The following is a 23,365-nucleotide window of genomic DNA, read 5'->3' as shown; positions in this document are numbered from 1 at the left end:
ACAGTATGTACTTATTACTGAAGTATTATTTATACAAGTGTTTCATTCATCTATGAAGACTTTTTCGGTGAATTTTAAACAAGACCGATATAAATTTCCTTTATCTAAATATAAAACTGTCAAACATCGCTTAACTAAAAATCACATTTTCTCATATGTCAATTCATGGCCACACACAGTACAAGTCTTCCGGTACATGTCATCTTCTAGGCTTTCTTCTGGTCCATACTCATGCTGGTGAGCAGCTGTTTCCCTTTTCCAAACACTGCTTCTTACTGCTCGCCGTAATTCTAAGAAGGAAAAGGCCAGTTTTCAGTGGTGCTATTCAGCTGAACCCTGAAAAATCCATTATGCATGCACATATGTTTAAACCAAATATGGTTTACCTTAACTTTATAACATCCAAATTGATTTTATAAACTTACCAGGTTAGCCTGTGAAAAGTCATTGTTGGAGTAGTATGAAATGGGAAATTCAGAAATGGAGTGTGTTAACCAAAAAAAAAAGATGAATAAAGAACAGGGTTTGTTCAAGCAACTGCTGATGGAAGACAGGATACCACAGCATGAAAGGGGGTTAGCTGGGATAACTGAGGACAAGGAACATTTTTAAGCTCCATCTAAGTCAGGAACTTCTATAAGAGTCAAGGCAAGCTTTGCTTGAAAGAACACTGGAAAGCCAAAAACTCTGATGCTATGCTCATGTTTCATCTTAGAAAAGCTGCTTTGGTCAGTTCATCTTAAGTCTATGAAATTCTTTATCCTATGAAATGAGCAATATTTTAGGAGAGAAACTGCTAATAACTATTGCAAAGTACAACCATAAGAATCACAGCCTATTAAAGCTAGAAAGAACAATAGTTTTTATTTTACTTCATTTTATTTTACAGGTAAGAAAACTGAGCAAAGTCAGCATGTAAACTCAGGTCATTTGTTCCAATGTTTAGAATTTTTTCCACTACATAATGTTAAAAAGTCATTTTACAAAGAAAATGTTAGATGCTTTGAAATGCAACTAAGTCAATCACATTTTAAAAGTTCACATAGCATATTACCTGAAGAAACCAAATGCTTAGTGTTAATTGTAAATCAATATGCTAATAACTCCTCAGTTTCTAGCTTAATCATTAAAAAACAAAGCTAGTTGTTTACATTTTTTCTTAATCTGACCAATGATCCATCAAGCCAGGCACTCTTTGATACAATCTAAGGGAGAGTATGTTATCTTTTATAACAACCATAAAAAGCAACATACACCACATTATCACACGTTTTCTCCATTTTAGATCTATATCAAAATGCTACTTGAATCTTTGTATTTTCAGCCTTTATAAGGATAAGCAAACATATATTAGGCACTGACTGCTCTAAGCACTTTTATAAACATTTAATCCTCACAATCCTTTAAGATAAGTCCAACTATCATCTCAATTTTATATACAAGAAAACAAAGGCACAGAGAAGTTAATAGGAACTGTGCCTAAAGTCAAACAGCTAGCCAAACTCTAGTCTTTATTCCTGTATCATCTCCTTCTGAAGAACCCGAATTTTCCTAGATATATACAAAATGCCCTCTATCCTTTTATTTTATTTTACTTCAGGACATTTTCTAAATTAAAAATAAAGGAAATGATATGCTGACCAGAACTACACAGATGCCTCAGTTTCAAATGACAGGAAGATGTCTCCTGCTAGACTGGATCCTGCACTAGAATGAAAATGAAAATCATACAGGACATTACTGGGTCAGTTAACAGAACTAGAATATGGGTGACAAAAATATCAACACTATACTTTTTTTTTTTTTTTTTTGGTAAAAGAACAGTCCTGTTCTTAGGAAATATACACTGTACTATTTAGGGGTGAAAAGTGATGACGTATGCACCTTAAATGGTACAGAAAAAAATATTTATAGATAAGAGAATGCAAATGATGCAAATGGCATAAAGTGTTAACAACAGGTAAATCTAGGTAAAGGATATATGGGTATCCTTTTTACTATTCTTGCAATTTTATGTAAGTTTGTAATTCTTTACAAAAAAGAAAAAGAAAACAGGAGCTAGCTTGAAGGGGCTTCCACTGGCCACATTTTAGACAATATGAGAATCCAAATGAATAATGATAGGAATGGACTGCCACACTGATTTGATAATAAGAATCCATAAATCCAAATGGTACTAAAAAGAGCTCTTCTAAAAGAAGCTAAATAATTATAGAAAGAATAACAAAAATAGAAAATCACCATTTATATCCAGCCTAATAATAACTGACTCAAGCAAGAATCATGCCCACGTACTAAAAACACTGAGTGAAACTTAAGGAATGAGATGTTCACAGTGTCAAAGAGTCACCCCACAGGTTTCCTATTAATTACACAGGGGAAAGGGAACCTTTACAATGGCAAAATCTGGCAGATGCTGTCTTAACCAAGCAATCAAACTGCATATCACCCTTAGAGGAGAACTGGTATGTCTCCTGATGTGATGCACTCGACACATCATCACTTAGGAAGTATTCCTACCAAAAATGTTTGACCTGAATCTAATCATGAGGAAACATGCTGCTAATAAATCCAAATGGAGGGCCATTCCACAAAACAGGTGGCCTTGACTCAAAAGTGTCAATGTCATGAAAGATAAAAAGATTGAGGAACTAAAAGAGACTATAGATATGCATCATCCTTGACTGGCCCCTGGATCTAACAGCTAAAAAGCTAGAAAGGACATTGGAACAACCGGAGAAAGATAAATATAGATATATACTAGATAATAGCTTTAATGTTAAATTTATTGTGTGATCACTGTTTTTTAGTTATGTAGAAGAATGTTGTTTTTAGGAAACAATACGAAGTACTGAATAAGAATCACAATGTCTCCAAGTAACTCTTAAACAGTTCAGCAAAATATATGTATATGTGTGAGAGAAAAAAGCACACATGACAAACCGTCAACATCTGGTGAAATAAAAATTGTTCAAATTAACAATACGTTTTTCACATTACTTCATTTAAGCAACTTAAAACTTCGGCAAGTAGAGATCAACTATCTACTGCTGAGGATGAGAAGAGGATGGCGGAAAGGTCAGAGACTTTACAAGAATGGGAAAGGATCTGATAGGCCTTGGGAGCTGAGGAAACCTTGAAGGTGGGGTGAGCGGGGATGGACCTAGCAGCACTGAAAGCACAATTAAAGCCAGAAAACAAAACAATGGTTTACCATGATACAACCTCCTAGTCTCATTGGCCTTGAATTTCACAACACAAAAAGCTGAGCAATACCTCAACTAGATATTAAAATGTTCATAAAATGTTCAATCTTGCTACTGATATCTTCAGAGACTGCTTATTCTTTTTACCCAGAGACATTTTCCCCAAATCCTTGTTGCAATGAAAAATTAGTACCACTCTAAAACTTGCATTAATTTGGCTTACTCTTAATTTTCCAAAAAGAGGCAGCCTGTAATCAAAAAAAGCCTAATGCTGCTTATGAGGTAAACTTATAAATAGCTGAGGGAGACCCCATACTTTAAAAATCTGGATGAGAAGGCAAGAAGTTTTGACATACAGCACCCCTTGTTAACTAGAGAAAGTCAGAAGGAAATGACAAAACGTGAAGTTTTGCTCTTATTTTGTCTTCCATAAACTGAAGCCGAATAACAGGGACTGTGCCCTTCACACTCCTCTAAGAAAAGCTCGAAAAGTCACATATAACCACAGGCCCAACATGTAAAATGTCCACAAATGCAGGGGTCCCAAAATGAGATTTTCTTACCCACCTCTTTTGGGGGCAAAGTGCATAGTAACAAACAATGAAGATTAACTTTCTTTTTTAGGAGGCTAACCACTACCAGTACTATGTAAGAAGAAGCTGAGTATAACTTTAAAAAAAAGCCTTACCTCCACCTTATTTGTAGAAATTTGTAAACTCAAAACATTCTGTGTATCTGTACCAACTGAAAGTTCCATCCAATATCAAGGCCGACGTATACTGCATTTTCTGAAATCCACTTACACTGAGCAGCAATAATACCATTTCTACTTGTGCCTTCTTGGATCTACGATCTATAACAATTTGAATTTGCTGACAAAATTCTTGTTTTTCACCTTGTCTATATTTATAAATACCTTATACTATCTACACTTTTAATATTCTTCCGTAGTAAGATCAATTATTTCTGAAACTGCTAAAGCAAAATTTTGTATTCCAAAAGCAGGTAAATGTAATCTCTTACCTTTCCATAAAGAAGTAAATTTTGTGTCAGCTTCTTTGTGGATCAAAATCAGAAGACCAAGAGGAACCAGGTTCCAAGTTCTTTTCAACTAAAAAACTTTTTGATTTCCTTCTATTCCTCTCTGTCCTGAGCCTTCTGAGCAAACTGCATAGCAAGCTCCTTGTTTCTAATCTCTACAGTGTCTACTCCACTCTCAGCCCCTTGTGGCCTAGTCAGGAGGACAGGAGCATATCCACCAACCTCTAAAGTAAATCAACAAGAAGAAGGCATAATTAAAGAAGGCATCACATTGACCTCTGCACATTAAACACCAGGAGACAATGGAGTAATGTTTATACAAAGGAGAGAAAACCTAGGTTTTCTTATACAAAAGAAACAGAGAAACATTCTTAGATTTGTAGGGACTTGGAACTCAAGTAACCCCTCATGTAACCACTTGGGAAAATTTCCTCAAAAGACATTCTTCATCCAAATAAGAAATGAGCTGAATTAAAGAGGTCTTAAGAGGTCAAAGAAAAATTCAAGACAAATTTGAACTCTTTAAGGATAAGAAAAATCAATAGTAGTTAACTGATGATTAATACAGGAATTTAATATAGTGAGGAAAAACAGCCAATTATATTTGAGCTTTTACTTCTTTTAAAGAATACCTATGAAAATTGTGTAAATCTTAAAAGAAATTTTCTATTCATACTAATATTTAAATAATCCACAGAATTATATTAATAGAATTTTATAAAGCATAATGAAATGAAACTGATGTCATAATCTTTGTTAGTCAAATTATAAATATTTAGTCACCTTGAGATATCTAGACCATACTACAGAAATAGTATCTAAGAAAAACATTACAGATAGAACACCTTTTGAAAAGATTTCACCAATTTGCAGGTACAAATTTCTAATTCCTTTATCCATATATTACTGTCTGCACTAAAATAACATCAGGAAAGGGGTTTAAGGAGGTAGGAGAGAGAAGAATTGAGATGAGTCAGGTAACGGGGTTAAAAAAAACCCTAGGCTAACATGTAATTAGTTTATAGATATGCCCTCCTCTTCCATATCCCTTAAGATGCCTTTAATTACTTTATCCTTCAAAGCTCTCCTTGATGTTGGAAGAGAGAAAGGGCTATGGTAAAACATCAAAAAGATTAAAGGACCAAATTCAAAAGAAATCTTTCCAAATCCTCTCAATTGGTCCTTGCAGGAATTTTTGAAGACTGGTACAGTGGTGGCTAATTCAGGGAAGAATCTTCAGTGAAATGCTCTTCTATGGCAGTTTGCAATAGGAAACCTCTCTACAAAGTCATAAAAGTGTGCCTACCCCCTGATTCTGGAATTGATATCTTAACTATAATCTGTATAAAGATGTTTATAATGGGGTTATTTGTCTTGATAAACTTTTGATAAACTTCATAAATGTCAAAGTGTTTCCATTTTTATAAAAAAATATTTTTAAAGTGTTTATGCATAGAAAACAACTAGAAAAGCAGACCTTAAAATGTTACTAATGATTGCCTTTGGGTAGTAGAATCATAGAAGTTCTTTGTAGTTTTCTAACTTTTCTGCATTGCAAATGAATTAGCTTTGTAATAAAAGGAGGGGGTATCCTATCCTCTCATAAGAAGTAACAATGCAGGTACATTATTTTTGCTTTTTCGTTTGTTTTGAAGACATCTGAGCTATCTTCAGTCACCCTTTAAAACCTCTTCTAAATTCTAAAAACATAAGCAAAATTATTTATTATGGCTAAGAGACTCATTTTAAATGGATCAATTTAGTATATGTATAACCCTGTATACATATAAAATATGTGCTATCTATATATACTTTACAAAACACTGGGACTCTACAATTACTGTATGCATACTTTTTAAGACTCATTTTAGGGATTCTGTGATATAGCAAAAAGTGCTCTTCGTTCTCTTGTATAGCACCCTATGTTCATCACTATCATAGTACTTATCACACTCTATGATTTTAAGTTTACTGGTCTTTCTCTTTTGACAACTGTTTGACTCTAGCATTTATGTTAATGCAGTGCATGGAACATAGCTGATGCTTATTATTGGATGGATGGACAGACGGATGGGTGAACAGACTCATGCACATATGCATACATGGATGGATGCATGGTCAAATAGATAATGGACCAAAGAATAGATAGTCACGTGGATAGACAGATGTATGGATAAAGGAATGAATGTACCAATGTAGACTTTTAGTCATGAAAGCCTGGTTCCAGTTCTAACTCTCTAATAATCATCTATGTAACAGGTCACTCTACCTTTCTAACTCTAACTCTCTTATCCACATACAAAATAAAAGTGATTAGACTTTTATTTTGTATGTAGACTTCTAGCTGACATTAGAAGATCCCTCCTAGCTGCTAAGTTAGATGACTAAGACTTAGCCATAATTTTTTCATTTTAAGAAACTAGAGAAGTTTGCTGGTGGATATCTTTGCTTTTTATAATCCTGTTGGTCATATTTAAGATTAAACCAATGCCAAATCTTTGACTGGGGTTCACTGCTGATCCTACCATCATTCCTGTATAAAACATGATGATTCACATTAAGGTGAAGGCTATGTGCTTTTTAGAATTGCAGTACTGTGAGGTGTAGAATGAGAGTCTCAAACACTAACCTACTAAGGGCAAACTAAATTTTCTTTCTTCAATCTATGACAAAACACATTCCAATCTACTGGTGACATTCTATCTTTAAAAAGGAAGAACTTAAAGGCTTTTTGCAAAGCAGTAAAACACAGTCCTTGATGATATAAATGTAGCCACTTACCTTTTACTTTTTTATCAAACTTCTTCTGTTTCATTTTTTCTCGGTTTTTCTGTCGAACTTCCTTGGCTTCTTCTAATGCTTCCTGACTTCCCCAAACTTCGAGAGCCCTCTTCTCAATCTACAACACAGAATCCATATTTAAATTAGTTGTGATTCAGCGTTATAAAATAAGTTATAATTATTAAATCTATAGGCACCTAAGAATGATCTAAGTACAATTTTATATTTAAAATTTACGATTTTAAATATTGACAAGAAACAACTCTATTAATACCTGTCTAAAGCTATGAAACCCTCAGTAAATATATGCTGAATTAGCTTATAAACAGAAAAGTTGTCCTCTGACTTTACTGTTTCTCTAATTCATTCAGCTTTTTCACATCAATCAATAGAAGTACATGTAGTCGGTGAGTCTGTTGAGTTTCAGCAGGCTCATCTCTCAAAATTTATTGACCAATTAGCCACATGAGAGCTAAGTATCAAGTAATCTCCAAAAATCCCCTAGCACAGAAAATCAATCACTACTACTCTTCTCCTCCAGAATCAATAATAGTTGCCATCTACTTGACTAACTTCTGATCTTTAGATATGCATTTTTAAAAACTCTGGTAGATGAATGACTTAAAAAATATTCTAGTTTTAAAACTCTGGGTTACAGATCTTTACTCTTTATAAAATTTATTTACATTTAGGAGAATAATAGACACATGAAGAATTGTACTCAGGATATCTGTTAAGGGGACCAAAATATCAATCAATGTAGCCAAACACAAATTTCTTGACATAATAAAATGATATATTCTCATTTCAAAAGTCCTAAAACATCACATTTTCCAAAATTTAACATCTCTGAAAATGCTGCATCATCAATGTGCTTAACAGTACTTTAACAACTCTGAGACTAAAGTGGTTCAGAAGAATTGGATTCTCAATACAAAGAAGGTTAGGAATACCTTCATAAAACTGTCGTACTTGCCTTTTCCTTTTTATGCTCACACAAGCATCATGTATAGCAAAAAACTATAGTAAGTCTAACAACACTATTTCAGTAAGTATAAAATAAAAGCACCAAGTGGTAAGAAAACATTAGGTCAGTTTAAATACTTTTACTTTTTAATGATACATAAAATAATGGTGATCAATAGTGTCCTTTGTTTAATAAAATTTAGTATATGTTTGGTTTTACAATGTGGTTTCTTGATTTTTGAAGATACTAAGATTTTCTGTATATTCTAATTCAAATTTCTCTAAAGCAATGCCTCCCAATATTTTTTATATAATGGCACAAAACTATTATGTTTGTATCATTCTGGGGTAGATACAGGAAGCTGCTTGTGACTCAAGGCAACCAGCCTGGACACGATAGCAGCCCTAGGCACTAAGTGTATTAAATATCTTGGCACATCTGTAACATAATTATAGCAAGAAGAGTTGAGAAGATCTGCTCTAGGATACACCAGAGTTACATGGACACTTGATAGGTTTCAGAAGAGTATTTCCCAAATGGATTTAGATTTTCGACATTTGTGAAATTTCTGAAATTTTTTATTTATTTATTTTTTTAAGATTTTGTTGGGGGTCAGGGAGTGGGCAGGAAAACAAGGTATGACTCTTACTCTCAGCTTTTTTAGTTTCTCATCTGTACTCCTAACATCATCCAACAGTAATAAATTTGCTCCAAAGTACCATACCAAAAAGCAAAATAAGAAAACATGTCATTAAATGTCACATATGACTATAACTCATATGTAAAGCAACCAAATGCAAAGGATCTTTTTAATTCTCCATAAGAAAAACAAAACTAATTACAACTAGTTCGTGTTTAAATTTTCACCTGTCCCAGGGTTTAAAATGACTGAATATAAATGACTAGAGACCTGTAATTTTAAGTAGAGTTTCATATCACCCCACTGAGAATGATGAGGATTCTTCTTCACAATAAATTTAAGAGCTGGTTCTCTTTTTTCTAAATCACAGTCTTTCAGAAGGTATTCTTGTTTTGCTTCTGTTTTAGTTATAAGCTTGTGTTTATCATCAGCATCTCTGAAAACAAATTAAGTCCATTATATAAGTTAGTTATTTTAAATAAATTAAGTTTTCAAATAGCCCAACAACCTGGGGCTGTGCATTCCAAAAGGAACATATAAAATACTTTTTCCCTGCAATTCTCATGGTCAAATTGCAACATAAAAATTCTAACAACAACAACAACAAAAAAAAAAATCCTTTATCTTTTACTTATTCTGAGCTTTATTTGCTGCAAATTCATGTCATTTAAGTTTATGAATTTTTTATTTAAATTCCTTCTTTTCCACAAAGGATTTGAAATGACTTATAAGAGCATGGCAAATATCAATGAGAGCTAACACTCAATAAGTAAAAATATATAAATTAAAGCATAAAGTCAGGATGGGCAGGACATAAGGAATATACACAATATGTAAGGTCTAACTGCCCCAACACAATTGAGTTTCCAGTTGTCTCTGAGCTTTTTCAACGCTAAAGTGAAAATGGAGACATAGTCAATTACACAGTTCTCATTCATCTGTTCTCTACCTACATGCATTCTTTGTTGTATTCCTCATGTTCAAAGCATGAGGAATACAGCAAAGAATAAAACAAAGCCTCATTTTCATGAAGCTTATATTCCAGTAAAGGAGAAGATAGTCAATAAGCAAACATAATAACAGATGTAAGTGCTATAAAGGAATATAAAGTATGGTAAAGGAACAGAAATTTTCAGATTGGGTAATCTGAGAAGGCCACTGATGAGGGGATATTTGAGTAGGGCCCTTAAGAAGTCAGGGAACATTCTGAATAGCTAGTGAAAGAACGTTAATACTGGAGAGAAGAGCAAATGCAAAGGCTCTAGGGCTGTTTGTGTGCTTTGCAACTGGGGCTCACAGTAAGAGGGCCGGTGTAACTAGAATGCTTAAAGTGACAAAGAGTGATGAGAGATAAAGTCAGAGATAGATAGGGGCCTTGTAAGCAACTTTATTCTAAATGGATCAGAAACCATTAAAGAGTTTTGAGTAAAATGCTATATGGAGAAGAGACTAATGGTGCAAAAGTGAGGGCAAGAGACCAGTTAGAAGGTTACTACTGCGGTGATCCAGGCAAGAGCTGACGGTGGCCTCGTCTAAGGTAATGGTGGGAGAGAGGATGAGAAGTGAATAGATTCAGGATATGGTCTGAACACAGAACCAAATGGATTTGGAATTAAACAAGGGATAGCCAATGAATGAAAATGGCCTTTACTGAAATGGTAAACACTTAAGAGAAGGGGTCTAGGTCAGGGAGGGGAGACTTAAAATTGGGAATACCTTTAAGAAAGCTAAATAATTTGAAGCATAAAGGAGGGAACAGGTAAACTACACTAAACTAAAATTACAATCTTCAAAGATGTTGAAAGGAAATAGAATGGAGGACTGTGTTCCTAGTTGTTTAAATTTAAAAAGTATATTTACTCCAGACTACCACACAACTTTCTTTAAATTGATACATCAGTTGCTTTCAATTTCTCATGGACATAAGATCATATGTGCTAATTCAGTTTCCAAAAGCTATCTGAACTTTAAAGAGAGTCGTAATACTATGGACTTCAACCACTCTGTGCACTAATGCCACTATACGTCAATGGGAATAGTTTATAATTTGTAATTCCAATAGGTGCCAGAATATTTCATCACAGATGTGATCATGAGACCAAAAACACCTCCCATTCTATCTTCCAAGGAGTTTATTCAGCAACGAGTCAATGGTGATGGCTCCTAACATCTGCAGCAGGGATGCTGAAAAAGCAGGTCCTCATGCAGGTGAGGCACTGATCTAGCGCTGGAGGTCTAAGAAACGGGAACAGGTAAGAGGGCTAAGTAAGAATCTAAGACAGGGTCTTAAGGTATGAGAGACACCAACACAGGACTTGGCTGAGATAAACAGTAGGGACAGGAGAACCATGTGGAGTGAGGAAGGTTATTGGGGCAGCGGGGATATAAAAAGAGGTTAGAGGCTAGGAGAAGGGAAAGGATGACAGAAGAATGTGATCTTCCTTCATCTATTCTCTTCCCTGACTGTTCATGAGAATAAAAACTGAATAGAAAGAGGTGTTCTGAGAGTACCAGAAGAGGGGCTGGAGGTTTGACTCCCCTCCTCTCACTGAACGCCCCAGTCCTCTGAGCAAGGTGTTGACTTACAGAAACAGGGAAATTCTTAGGGGATGAGGGGAGAGAAGGATTAGGAAACTGCCACTAAGGAAAAAAAAAAAAAAAACCAGACCAGAAGAAAGGAAAAAGACATATCTATGGCAGGACATAGTGCATTCCTAATGACGTGGAATATTATAACTTTGATAAGCAAAGGCTTCCTGTATTTCTCTGGCAAAATGGAAACCATAGAAATGTTAGGAACCCCCCAAATTAAAATCATAATTACTAAAATAATGTTAAATCCAAATGGATTGAATTGTTTTATCCTAGTCTATATGTAAACATTAGCAATTAGAAGATTGTCTAAAATAAGTACCTGCAGTTATCACAAGTTGCCAAATCAAAGTGGTTCATAAGATAAGAATCCATAAATTCTCTACTACATTCTTCGCATATTGCATAATCAAATTCCATAACAGGTCCTAAAGAAAAGAAGATTAATTCTTTAAGTTTTCTTTTTGGGGACTAAAACAACATATTTCTCTCTATTTTATTAGCTTTTCAACATACATTTTCTGCCAGACAAATACATTTACATAAAAGACAAAGTAAAAACTTGATTAATCTTACCTTTATCCAAAAAATTTTTCAAAAAAAAAAAGAAAAGAAAAAAGGAATAATATAAGGGGGAAAAAACTATCAATTCAAGTATTTCTGAATCCAAACCATGTGTAAAGTACTTGTATTAGTTTTGTACTGCTGTCGTTAACAAATTATCACAAACTTAGTGGCTAAAATAACACAAATTTATTCTCCTACAGATCTGTAGTTTATAGGTCTGATACAGGTCTCAGTGGACTAAAGTAAGGGTGCTGGCAGAACTACCTTCCTTTCTGGAGGTTTTAGGGGACAACCTATTATCTTACTATTCCTGGCTTCTAGAAGATGCCTGAATTCCTTGTCTCATAACATAGAAAAGAACACTAAAGAGCTAGACAACAGTAAAAGAGAGACAATGCAGAATTCACTTTCAAATGGAAAACTTTTTCTTTCCTCACATTACATCTCCTACCAACAGAGAAAACTGCTTTCTCTTCATCTGTCTCAACCACTAGATTATAAACTTCTTGACAATATAGAGTATTTAGCTATGCATCCTCAACGCCCAGCACAGAAACTACTCTGAGTAAATCTAGATTTTTTAAAGGACTTCAAATATCTAGTTAAGGATCTTTATTCTATAGAAGAGGTTTTCTCAGCAAGTCTGAAAGTCTTACTGAGTCTTTAGGTTGATTGCTACTGCCAAGCCCCAATTCTGAAAACTGCCATAACTGCCAATGGGAAGAAAAGGGGAGTTGTCATTTGCTCATGATTTGTTCAACATATTACAATCACTGCCTTACCTAATCTACTTCTAACACAAGAAAGTCAGTTAATAGTCTACCATCCACTAATCCCACTAATTTCCAAACTGTAAGAAAAAAAATCCCTCTTCTTTAAACAAAAGAATAAAAATAGAGTCAAAGTGGTATCTTCAAAAAACTGACTACCAGACTGTACTGGAATGGAGAGAAACTGTACTCAGAAATACCAATTAGGAGACTACTATACAGCATTATTAATCAACAGTCAATAGCCATAAAGTGTGGATATATTTTCCTAATTTAAAAAATTTATAATGCAAAATTTTAAATATACAGAATGATTTAACTCCACCAATCCCTTTACATTCACCATTGAGAAACTGGCAGTCTACTCTAAGCAAGCGCCTTCCTTCTCTCCCATTTATGTATCTATTTATTATTGATATAGATTCATAGAGTCCTATTTTTTCAATGGTATATATTCATTAGTGTTCTAAATTACTTTGGTGCTTGAATTGTCTCAGATTTAGCCACTGGGAGCCCTCTCAAACTGGCTCCTATGTTCTTATAACACCCTTCTATCACTTTTTGGACACTTTCAGATTTTCTGACGTTACATAATGTTCCAAGCTCTTCTTGTAGCCACCCTGCACTAACTGTGGAATCAGATATTTCTCCGAAGGGCCCTGGTTCCTTTTAGTAAGGAACAGTATCAGAGTCCAAGATCTGGTCACCAAGATCTACTCATGCTCCTTGGGCTATCTTTGCTTCAAGGCACTGTGGACATAAACACACACACTCACTCACTTGTACATAAACACAAACACACTCACTCGTACGTGCACATGTACACTTTTAATTGAGGTATAACTGATGTATATTATAATGATCTCAGATGCATAACAATGATTGGATATTTGTATATATTCATAATGATCACAGTAAGTCTAGTTAACATGCAACACCATACACAAATTTTGTGATGAGAATTTTTAAAATCTACTCTTAGCAACTGTTAAATATGTAATAGTGTTATTAACTATAGTCACCATGCTATACATTATATCCCTATGACTCATAACTGTAAGTTTGTACGCTTTGACCCTTCACCCATCCCCTAGCCCCCATCCCCCTGCCTCTGGCAACCACCAATCTGTTCCACTTAGCATAATGCCTTCGAGGTCCATCCATATTGTTGTATATGGCAAGATTTCCTTCTTTTTATGGCTGAATACTATTCCATTGTGTATATATACTACTTTTCCTTTATTTATTCATCTGCTGATAGACATTTAGGTTGTTTCCATATCTTACCTATTGTAAATAACACTGCAGTGAGCATCAAAGTGCATATATCTTTCTGAGTCAGTGTTTTCATTTTTTCTGAATAAATACCCAGACCTGGAATTATTGGATCATATGGTAGTTCTCTGTAATTTTTTGAGGAATCTCCATTCTGTTATCTTTTGGTTTCTAGCCTCTCATTTCAGCCTATCGAGATAATTTTGAGGATGTAATCTATCAGTCATTGGCTGTCTCTACCATTATAGAATGAAAGAGAGTGTCTACCCTAAGTACAACAGTTCCTTGAATAACACTTCATTCAACATCATTTTATTATAACATTGATGAGTTGCCAGAGGAACTTAATTCTGGTTTAAATCAATTAGCCTACGGTAAAACTGGTTTTGTTTCACATCATTTCACTTAAAGGTGCAGAACCTATCAATGGCATTGAGGCCTTTACACAAAACTCAAGTTAAATTAATCACTGCCAAATCTGTTCAATTTTTAACCTACTAGCAAAACTTCCAAACTTTATCACTCTTACAAAACAAACATGCTCATTGACTAAAATATGTGTGGCAACTTATTTATGTAACATCGGTTTGCAAATAATTATGCATGTTACTCAAAATGACTAACCTAGATACCTATTTTCTGAAAACACACTTTACCTGGTTGATGAACAACATTCCCAATTGTATGTTTTTCTTCTTCTTCCTCTTCCAGAATGAAGCCTCCTCTTGTGTCAATTATCTTTGGGGCTGCTTTTACATTAGCCATGCCTATAAAAAGTAAGTAAAAGAGGTCAACAATTGAACTAGGTAAGCCCATATGTTCCCATGTGCATAAAAAGGAACTTTCTTTAAATTTAATATGTATCAAACAAGATAAGGAATGTCTACTGTTACCACTTTTATCCAACATTACACTGAAGTGTTGCAATATGGCAACAAAACAGGCATAAAGTTTATCAAGAAGTAGAACAGTCTTTATTCACAGATGACGTGATTATGTATGCAGAATATCCACAGGCATATACAATTAGAATTAAGAAATAACATCTAGGGAAGAGATGTGTAAACCTCTACACTGAAACCACCACTAAGAGAAATCAAAGACCTAAATAAATGGAGAAATATACCATGGACGAATTGGAGGCCTCTATTTGTTAAGATATCAATTTTCCCCAAATTCATCTATTCGATGTGATCTCAGTCAAACCCCAGCATTTGGGGGCAGGGCGGGGGGGGAGGAGGTTTGAGGTGGGAGCTGACAAACTGATTTTAACACTTATATGTAACAACTGAAGAATTTACACTACAAGATTTAAAGATTTACAATAAAAATTCAGTAATTAAGATAGTGTGATGCTGACACAAAGACAAAGAGATCAATGGAATAGGAGAGAGAGTTCTGAAATAGACATACATATATTTGGTCATTTAATTTACAGCAAAGGCTCCAAGGCAATTAAGCAGGAAAAAAAATCTTTTCAGTAAATGGCAGTGTGATTTATGACAAAGGCTGGACTACAAATCAGTGAGGAAAAACTGGTCTTTTCAATAAATGAACTTTAACTCTACCTCATACAATATACATACAAAAAAATTTAATGGCTCATAATCTTGAATGTGAAAGGTAAAACAATAATGCTTCCAGAAAAAAAACATAGGAAAATAATTTCACAAACTTGAGGTAACCAAAAATTTCTTAGTAGCCGAAAGTACTAACCATAAAAAAAAATTACTAAATTAGTCTTGATTAAAATGAAAAACTTCTATTAGTCAGCAAAAGACCACTATGAGAGTTAAAAAAAAGACAGGATGCAAATTGGGAGAAGCTATTTGCAATATGTATACCTGACAAAAGATTGAGATTCAAAATATGTAATAAAATCCTATAAATCAATAAAAGGCAAATAAGCCATTTTTTTTTTTAAAAAAGGGCAAAAGACCCGAATAGGAATTTCATATGAGGATATCAAAATAGCTAGTAAGTATATGAAAAAGTTATCATCACACTGGTCACAGGGAAAATACAAATTAAAACCATAATAAAATATTATTATACTCTCACAAAAAAGTAAACAGTGCTCTAAAGTGACACATAATACCAGATAGAATTAACTATTTTTAGGACATCACGAAAAAGCAGAATATACATTCAAGTGCACGTGGAACACTGTCTAGGACAAACATGACACAAAACAAGTGTTAATAAATTTAAATCATACCAAGCATCTCCTCTGATCAAAATAGTATAAAACTAGAAATCAGCTACAAGAAGAAAACTGAAAAACACACAAATACATGGAAGCTAAATAACATGCTACTAAACAAAGAATGGGCTAATAACGAGATCAAGGAATCAAAAGATTCCTTGAAACCAAGAAAAATATGACAACACAAAATCTATGGGACATAGCCAAAATAGTTGTAAGAGGGAAACTTACAGCAATACAGGCCTATCTCAAGAAACAAGAAATTTATTAAATTAACAATCTAACCTTACCCTAAAGGAACTAGAAAAAGAACAAAGCCCAAAGTGGGCAGAAGGAAGGAATAATAAAAATCAGTAGAAATAAAGAGAATAGAGTTTTAAAATACAATAGAAAAGACCAATGAAAGCAAGAAGAAAAAAAGGGCCCAAATAAAAAAAAAAATCAGAAATGAAAGAGAAGTGACAACTAACACTAAAGAAATACAAAGGACTATAAGGAAATACTACATACAATTATAGGCCAACAAATTAGACAAACTTTAAGAAATGGATAAATTCCTAGAAATCTTCCATGGCTGAATCAGGAAGAAATATAAAATCTAAAAAGACCAGTAACTGCTAACAAAATCAAATCGGTAAACAAAAAACTCTCAACAAACAAAAGCCCTGGGCCAAGTGGCTCCACGTTTAAATATTACCAAACATTTCAAAAAAAAACTGAAGGGGATGGATGGCTCCCAAACTCATTTTACAAGGCCAACATTACCCTGATATGAAAACCAGAGACACTACAAAAAAATGAAAATTACAGGCCAATATCCTGATGAACATTGGATACAAAAATCCTCAACGATATATTAGCAAATCAAATTCAGCAATACATTAAAAAGTTCATACACCATGATTGAGTGGGATTTATTTCTGGGATGCAAGGCTGATTCAATATCCACAAATCAATTCACATGATACACCACATACACAAAACGAAGGATAAAAATCATGATCATATCTATAGATGCAAAAAAAAGCATTTGACAAATTCCAAAATCCACTTATTAAAAAAACTCTCAGCAAAGCAGGGATAGAGGGAAAATACCTAAACATAATAAAAGCCATGATTGACAAACCTACAGCTAATATCAAACTCAATGCTGAAAAGCTGAAAGCTTTTTAACATCAGGAAGACAAGGATGTCCACTTTCACTTTTATTCAACATAGTACTGTAAGTCCTAGCCACAGCAATCAGACTAGAAAAAGAAATAAAAGGCATCCAAATTGGAAAGGAAGAAATAAAACTGTCATTATTTGCAGATGACATGATACTATATACAGAGAACCCTAAGTAGTCCGCCAAAAAAAAAAAAAAAACTATTAGAATAGATAAATTCAATAAAGTAGCAAGATAGATTAATATTCAGAAATTGGTTGCATTTTGATACACCAATAACAAACTATCAGAAAGAGAAATTAAGAAAACAACCCCATTGACAATTCCATCAAAAATAATAAAATACCTAGGAATGAATTTAACCAAGGAGGTAAAAGACCTGTACTCGGAAAACAATAAGATACTGAAAAAAAAAATTTTTTTAAATACAAATAAATGGAAGCATATACCAAGCTCATGGATAGAAAGATTTAACATCATTAAAATGTCCATACTACCCAAATCAATCTACAGATTCAGTGCAATTCCTATCAAAATACCACTGGCATTTTTCACAGAACTATAACGAATAACCCTAAAATTTGTATGGAACCACAAAAGACCCAGAAGAGATAAAGCTCTTAAAGAAGAACAAAGTTGAAAGTATCACACCACCTGATATCAAACTATACTACAAGACTACAGTAATCAAAACAGCATGTTACTGGCATAAAAACAGACAGATCAATGGAACAGAATAGAGAGCCCAGAAAGAAACCCACACCTATATGGTCAATTAATCTATAATGAAGGAGGCAAGAACATACAATGGGATAAAGACAGCCTCTTCAATAAATTGTGTTGAAAAAACTGGATAGATACATGCAAAAGAATGACACTGGATCACTTTCTTACATTGTATACAAGAATAAACTCAAAATAGATTAAAGATTTAAATGTAAAACCATTTAAAACCATGAAACTCTTATAAGAAAACAGGCAGTAAACTCTTTAACACCGTTCTTAGTATTTTGGGGGATGTGTCTCCTCCAGGTGGAGAAACAAAAGAAAAAACAAACAAATGGGACTATATAAAACCAAAAAGGTTTTACGCAGTCAAGGACATCAACAAAACGAAAAGACAACCTACTGAATGGAAGATATTCACCAATGATACATCCAATAAGGGGTTAATATCCAAAATATATAAAGAACTCATACAACATGACACAAAAAAACAATCTGATTTAAAAAATGGGCAGAGGACCTGAATAGACATTTCTCTAAAGAAGACACACAGATGGCCAATAGATATATGAAAAGATGCTCAACATCACTAATCATCAGAGAAATACAAATTGAAACCACAATGAACTATCACCTCACACCCGTCAGAACAGCTATCATCAATAAATCAACAAACAAGTGTTGGTGAGGATGTGGAGAAAAGGGAACCCTCGTGCAGTTGGTAGGACTGTAAATTGGTGCAGCCACTATGGAAAACAGTATGGACATTCTCCCCAAAATTAAAAATAATATATATGACCCAGCAATTAAACACTTCTGGGTATTTATCCAAATAAATCCAAAACACTAATTCTAAAAGCTATATGTACCCTTATGTTCACTGCACTATTTACAATAGCCAAGATATAGAAGCGACCAAAGCTTCTATATCGATATACAAATGGATAAAGAAGTACATCGATAGACAAATGGATAAAGATGTTGTACATATATACAATGGAATATTACTCAGCCACAAAAAATGAAATCTTGCCATTTGTGACTAAATGGATGAACCTAGAGGGTATTATGTTAAGTGAAATAAGTCAGAGAAAGACAAATATCGTATGATTTCACTTAAATGTGGAATCTAATAAATAAAACAGAAACAAACTCATAGAGAACAAAATGGTGGTTGTTAGATGGGAGGGGGTGGGGGAAAGGTGAAAAAGGTGAAGGAATTAAGAAGTATAAACTGCCAGTTATAAAAACAATCACAAGAAAAGAAATATAGTCACTAATATTGTAATAACTATGTGTAGTGTCAGATGGGTACAAGACTTATCAGGGTGGTCACTTTGTAAGTCATATAAATACCTAATCACTATGTTGTACGCCTGAAACTAACATAATATTGTATGCCAGCTGTAACTGAAAAAAAAAATGTTCACAAAGGTTTTCTTCATAATAGCCCCAAACTGCAAACAACCCAAATAGCCATTAAAAGGAAAATGGAAGAACTGTGGTATAATAATACAAAAGAATGCTGTACGATGTATAAATGAACGAACTACCAATACATGCAACAACGTGGATGAATCTCTTAAATACTATGTTCAGCAAAAGAAGGCAAGCACTGTATGATTCCATTTATATGAAGTTCAAAAAAGGTACTACTACTAACCAAACAGTCACAACTGTAGGTATGTCTGAGGACAGGTGGTTGACTAAGAAGTGGCATTCGGTAACCTTCTAAGGTTCTTGAAATTATATATTGATCACTGTGGTGTTTACATAAGCATTTACATAGGTTAAATTAGGTGAGTACATTTTACATATCAATGTATATAGGTTATAACTCATTTTTTTAAAAAGGCAAATTTAATAGTGTTAACTTGCTTAAGTTACTCCCCGTTTCTGGCCTCAATTTCTTCCTCTATTAAACAAAGGGATTAGATTATAAAAAGCCTGTTTCTACTGTTAATAGCAATTCTCATGCTATGTTCCACATCCATTTAGTAGATGCTCCTCAACTTATGACAGTGTTGTGTCCAGATAAACCCATAGTAAATGGAAAATATCATAAGTCAAAAATGCATTTAATAACACGTAGTTTTCCACTATCCTCCCTTCTTGAATGTCCATGGTTTTTTTTTTTGGTCCAACACATTTTGTTTCTGCATGACTGTGTTTTTTTAAATCCACATCTCCCCTCATACTGTTCACATTTAAAAGAAAATGCATTTAATACTAGAGTATCAGTTGTTTACCCTCATGATCATGTAGCTAACTGGGAGCTGTGGCTCACTGCCACTGCCCAGCAACACGAGAATATAATACTGCCTATTGATAGCTCAGGAAAAGATCAAAATTCAAAGTATGGTTTCTACTGAATGCATATAGCTTTTGCACCATAAGTCAAACCACTATAAATCAGAGATTGTCTGTACATATCTAGAAACCTTTATGGAATCATGAATATGAATTAATCAATGCAAATGAACAACTTTTGATCCTGACTCTAGAATGCCTCAAGCTGAAAAAAGAAAACCATGAGAAAGCAATGAGACCAGAACGACTAAAAGCAGCTGGAATTTGCAGATTCAGTGTCAATATGAATATGAAGACATGCAGCCAGCCTGAGACTCTTCTCATTCTTCCTTACTTCTGGCTCATGAAAAAGGATAGCAGATGACACTGCTTTAAACTGTGCTCAACTACTCACACAATATGGGATATAGCTTAGAAACACATGTACTTATTATAGATAGTCGTGAACACCTGCATATCAACCAAACTATATTTTAGGAACCCTGGGGAAGATTACTGCTTGACCACAGTAGAGAGAATTATATAAGATACATATATACAGATACATACATACATGACAGGCGGCCAAGGGCTACCCTAAGAGAGGAAGAAGAGGAAATCCGGACAAGAGTTAACAGCCTTCCCTCTTATGAACTGGAGAGATGCCTAGTGTAGCAGAGGCAACTGGTGGCAAAGAAAGGCCCTGAACCCAGCGTCAGATGATCTGAGTTCCAATCCTGATTAGCCTGTGCACTTGCTGGAATGAACCTGAGAAAACTTCTTTCCTTTTCTGGTCCTCAATTACCACCTTATTAACAGGGATACCAAATCCTGCCCTAATGATTTTCCAGGTTAGCTTGAGAATCAAATTAGCTCATCTGAAACATGTAAAGCACAACAGCTGCTACTATGTTAGCCTCATGAAGGCGGTAGGTATGTCTCCTTGCTCTTCTTGGAGCTTTGTAGATAGCAAGCACTGTGCTGGACAGGGAATATGCACTCAATCGCCCTTTGAGGATGAATGAGGGAGCAGGTGCTGATTACTGAAATGGGTTACAGGTCTAAACGCTTTACAGAAAGACCACCTCCAGGACCGGTAGAGGTTGCAAGAAGAGAAGAGAAAGGGAAAGCTGAAACGCTAACTTAGGGCACTGGCTGGCACCTCCCAATGAGGGGGTGGGGGGCGGCTGCATCCCAAAGCTAAAGACAGCAACTGGACCGCCCAGGTGCGGTGAGGAAAGCCCGGGACTGCGGGTCAGGATTCTACCACGGAAACGGCCTTTGGTTTGGAACAGCTTTGCTTCGACAAGACTCGCTGAGCAGATTCCCTCCTGGGACGGGGAAGGGTGTGCACGCAGACGCGAGGGGACCCGACGCCACACACGGGGCGCGGTACCCGGCCTGCCAGGAAAGGGAAGGGGCAGGCGCCGCCAGGGCCCAAACCTCCGGTAGCCGCAACCGCCGTCGCCGCGTAGGGCCGGGCGGCCAGCCGGGCCTGGCGCAGCATCAACGCCCGCTGCCGCTTCCGCTCGATGCTCGCCCGCAAAGAGGCTGGCAGCTCCGCCGACTGTTCTGAAGCCGCCGGCTCCGGCGAAGTTACCTCGGCCGCTGCCATCTCCAACTCGGAGAACCGTGGCCCTGCCCCAGCGCACGCGCATTGGCGCGGCGAAGCGTTCCCACAGCCCCGCCTCCGTGCCATTACCGCCTCCGCGCAGGCTCCACGGGGAGGGAGTGCGCCTGCGCAGTTTGAAGCGACTCAGGTGGACGGAGTCTGCGCACGGGTCGGAGCATGAATACGTGCTAGCTTGTAACCTGGGAGAAGGGTGGGTAACAGAGCTCTCTTTTTTAGGACCTGGTCATCTTTAAAATAATAGTTTCGCTTGGTGGTTCAGAATATGGGCTTTGGAGTCATACCTAGATGAAGTCCCAGCTCTGACACTTACTGTCTGCGTGATCCTGAATAAGTTATTAACCTGAGTCTAGTTTCTTCAGTAGTAAAATGAGGATAATTACGAAACCACTTCCTCGGTTGCTGGGAACATTGGATGTAAAAACTTTCGGCACAATGCCCGGCACAAGCTTACAAAAAATGATGGCAGCTGGTAGTAATAATGTCAATCAAGAGAAACCAACAGGTGATTGATCTGACTTGACTTTGAAGGCATGGCCTAGCGGACAGAGGCTTAGATTTGAAATGAGAACACCTGGTTTCAAACTCGTAGTGGCAGGCAAATGCAACACCTGGTAAGAACCAAGGCTGGTCTGCATGAGCTTGGCTATTTTTTCCATGGAGTATTCCTTCAGTGTGAGTGAGCTGCCACTGGTAGACAATAGTTTTGGATTGGCACCAAATCCTGACTCCCCAAAAGTGTGGCAAATGGAGCAAAAGAAACAGTGCATGCTTTTCTAAAACTATGTGGTTTTTTTTATTACAAGTAAAATTGAAATCAGAAAACATTAAGTTCTAATCATATACCATTTAGGACTAATTTTTAGAACAATCTGGCACATTGAGATTTCCCATTAATACTCAATGGTTAAGGTTTGAGAAGCACAACCTAGTGGTTTTAATCTATTGATTATATATATATATATATTTAAGTTGTAGAACCTTATATAAAGTGGATAAATGCTCATATCTTCTGATTGAACTGGAGGGAGAGACTTCAAGCTGTTACTATTCCCTATCCCATCAGATCCCTCTTTCTCCTGACCCATTGATCTTGTCCAGGTGATTAAAATTTCAAATTCCATATAATACCAAAACTACAAGCAAAAAAAATTAAAAATTAGATAAACTGAAATTTTTTGCATCAAAGAACACCATCCAGAAAGTGAAAAGACAACTCAGAATGAGAGGTAATATTTGCAAATCATATCTGAAAAGTCTGGTATCCAGAAAATTTAAAGAATTCTTACAACCCAATAACAAAAAAGGCAATTAATCCAGTTTTTAAATAAGCGAAGGACTTAAATAGACATTTTTCTAAAAAGGATATACAAATGGCCAATGAGTACATGAAAAGATATCATTACTCATGAGGGAAATGCAAATCAAAAGCTCAATTAAATGCCACTTCACACCCAATAAGATGACTAGAATTAAAAAAAATAGTGTTGACAAACGTGGGGAAATC

General features: G+C 35.4%; 1 protein-coding gene across 3 annotated transcripts; it reads right to left on the bottom strand.

Moving 5' to 3' along the window:
* Window positions 1-68: 68 nt before the first annotated feature.
* On the bottom strand, window positions 69-21,929 carry XPA (XPA, DNA damage recognition and repair factor). 3 transcript variants are annotated; one of them, XR_001516840.2, is made up of 7 exons: window positions 21,672-21,911; window positions 14,496-14,606; window positions 11,550-11,655; window positions 8,906-9,071; window positions 7,029-7,146; window positions 4,230-4,471; window positions 69-290 (listed from the first exon to the last, which is right to left on the bottom strand). XR_001516840.2 is itself a non-coding variant. In XM_015589067.2 (6 exons), exons 1-6 carry the CDS (start codon window positions 21,884-21,886, stop codon window positions 142-144), a joined length of 708 nt encoding a protein of 235 aa, XP_015444553.1. In that variant the 5' UTR covers window positions 21,887-21,929; the 3' UTR covers window positions 69-141. The 3 variants fall into 3 exon arrangements, 2 of the variants coding, with proteins under 2 accessions (XP_015444553.1, XP_006911612.1); XM_015589067.2 differs by lacking the exon at window positions 4,230-4,471 and having other exon boundaries at window positions 21,829-21,929; XM_006911550.2 differs by lacking the exon at window positions 4,230-4,471.
* Between the last annotated feature and the right edge of the window lie 1,436 nt (window positions 21,930-23,365).

The sequence above is a fragment of the Pteropus alecto genome, unplaced genomic scaffold (assembly GCF_000325575.1).
Source record: "Pteropus alecto unplaced genomic scaffold, ASM32557v1 scaffold114, whole genome shotgun sequence".
Taxonomy (NCBI): Eukaryota; Metazoa; Chordata; class Mammalia; order Chiroptera; family Pteropodidae; genus Pteropus; species Pteropus alecto.
Note: the sequence above shows the minus strand (reverse complement) of the source record. Positions and strands in the feature narration are given on the sequence as shown.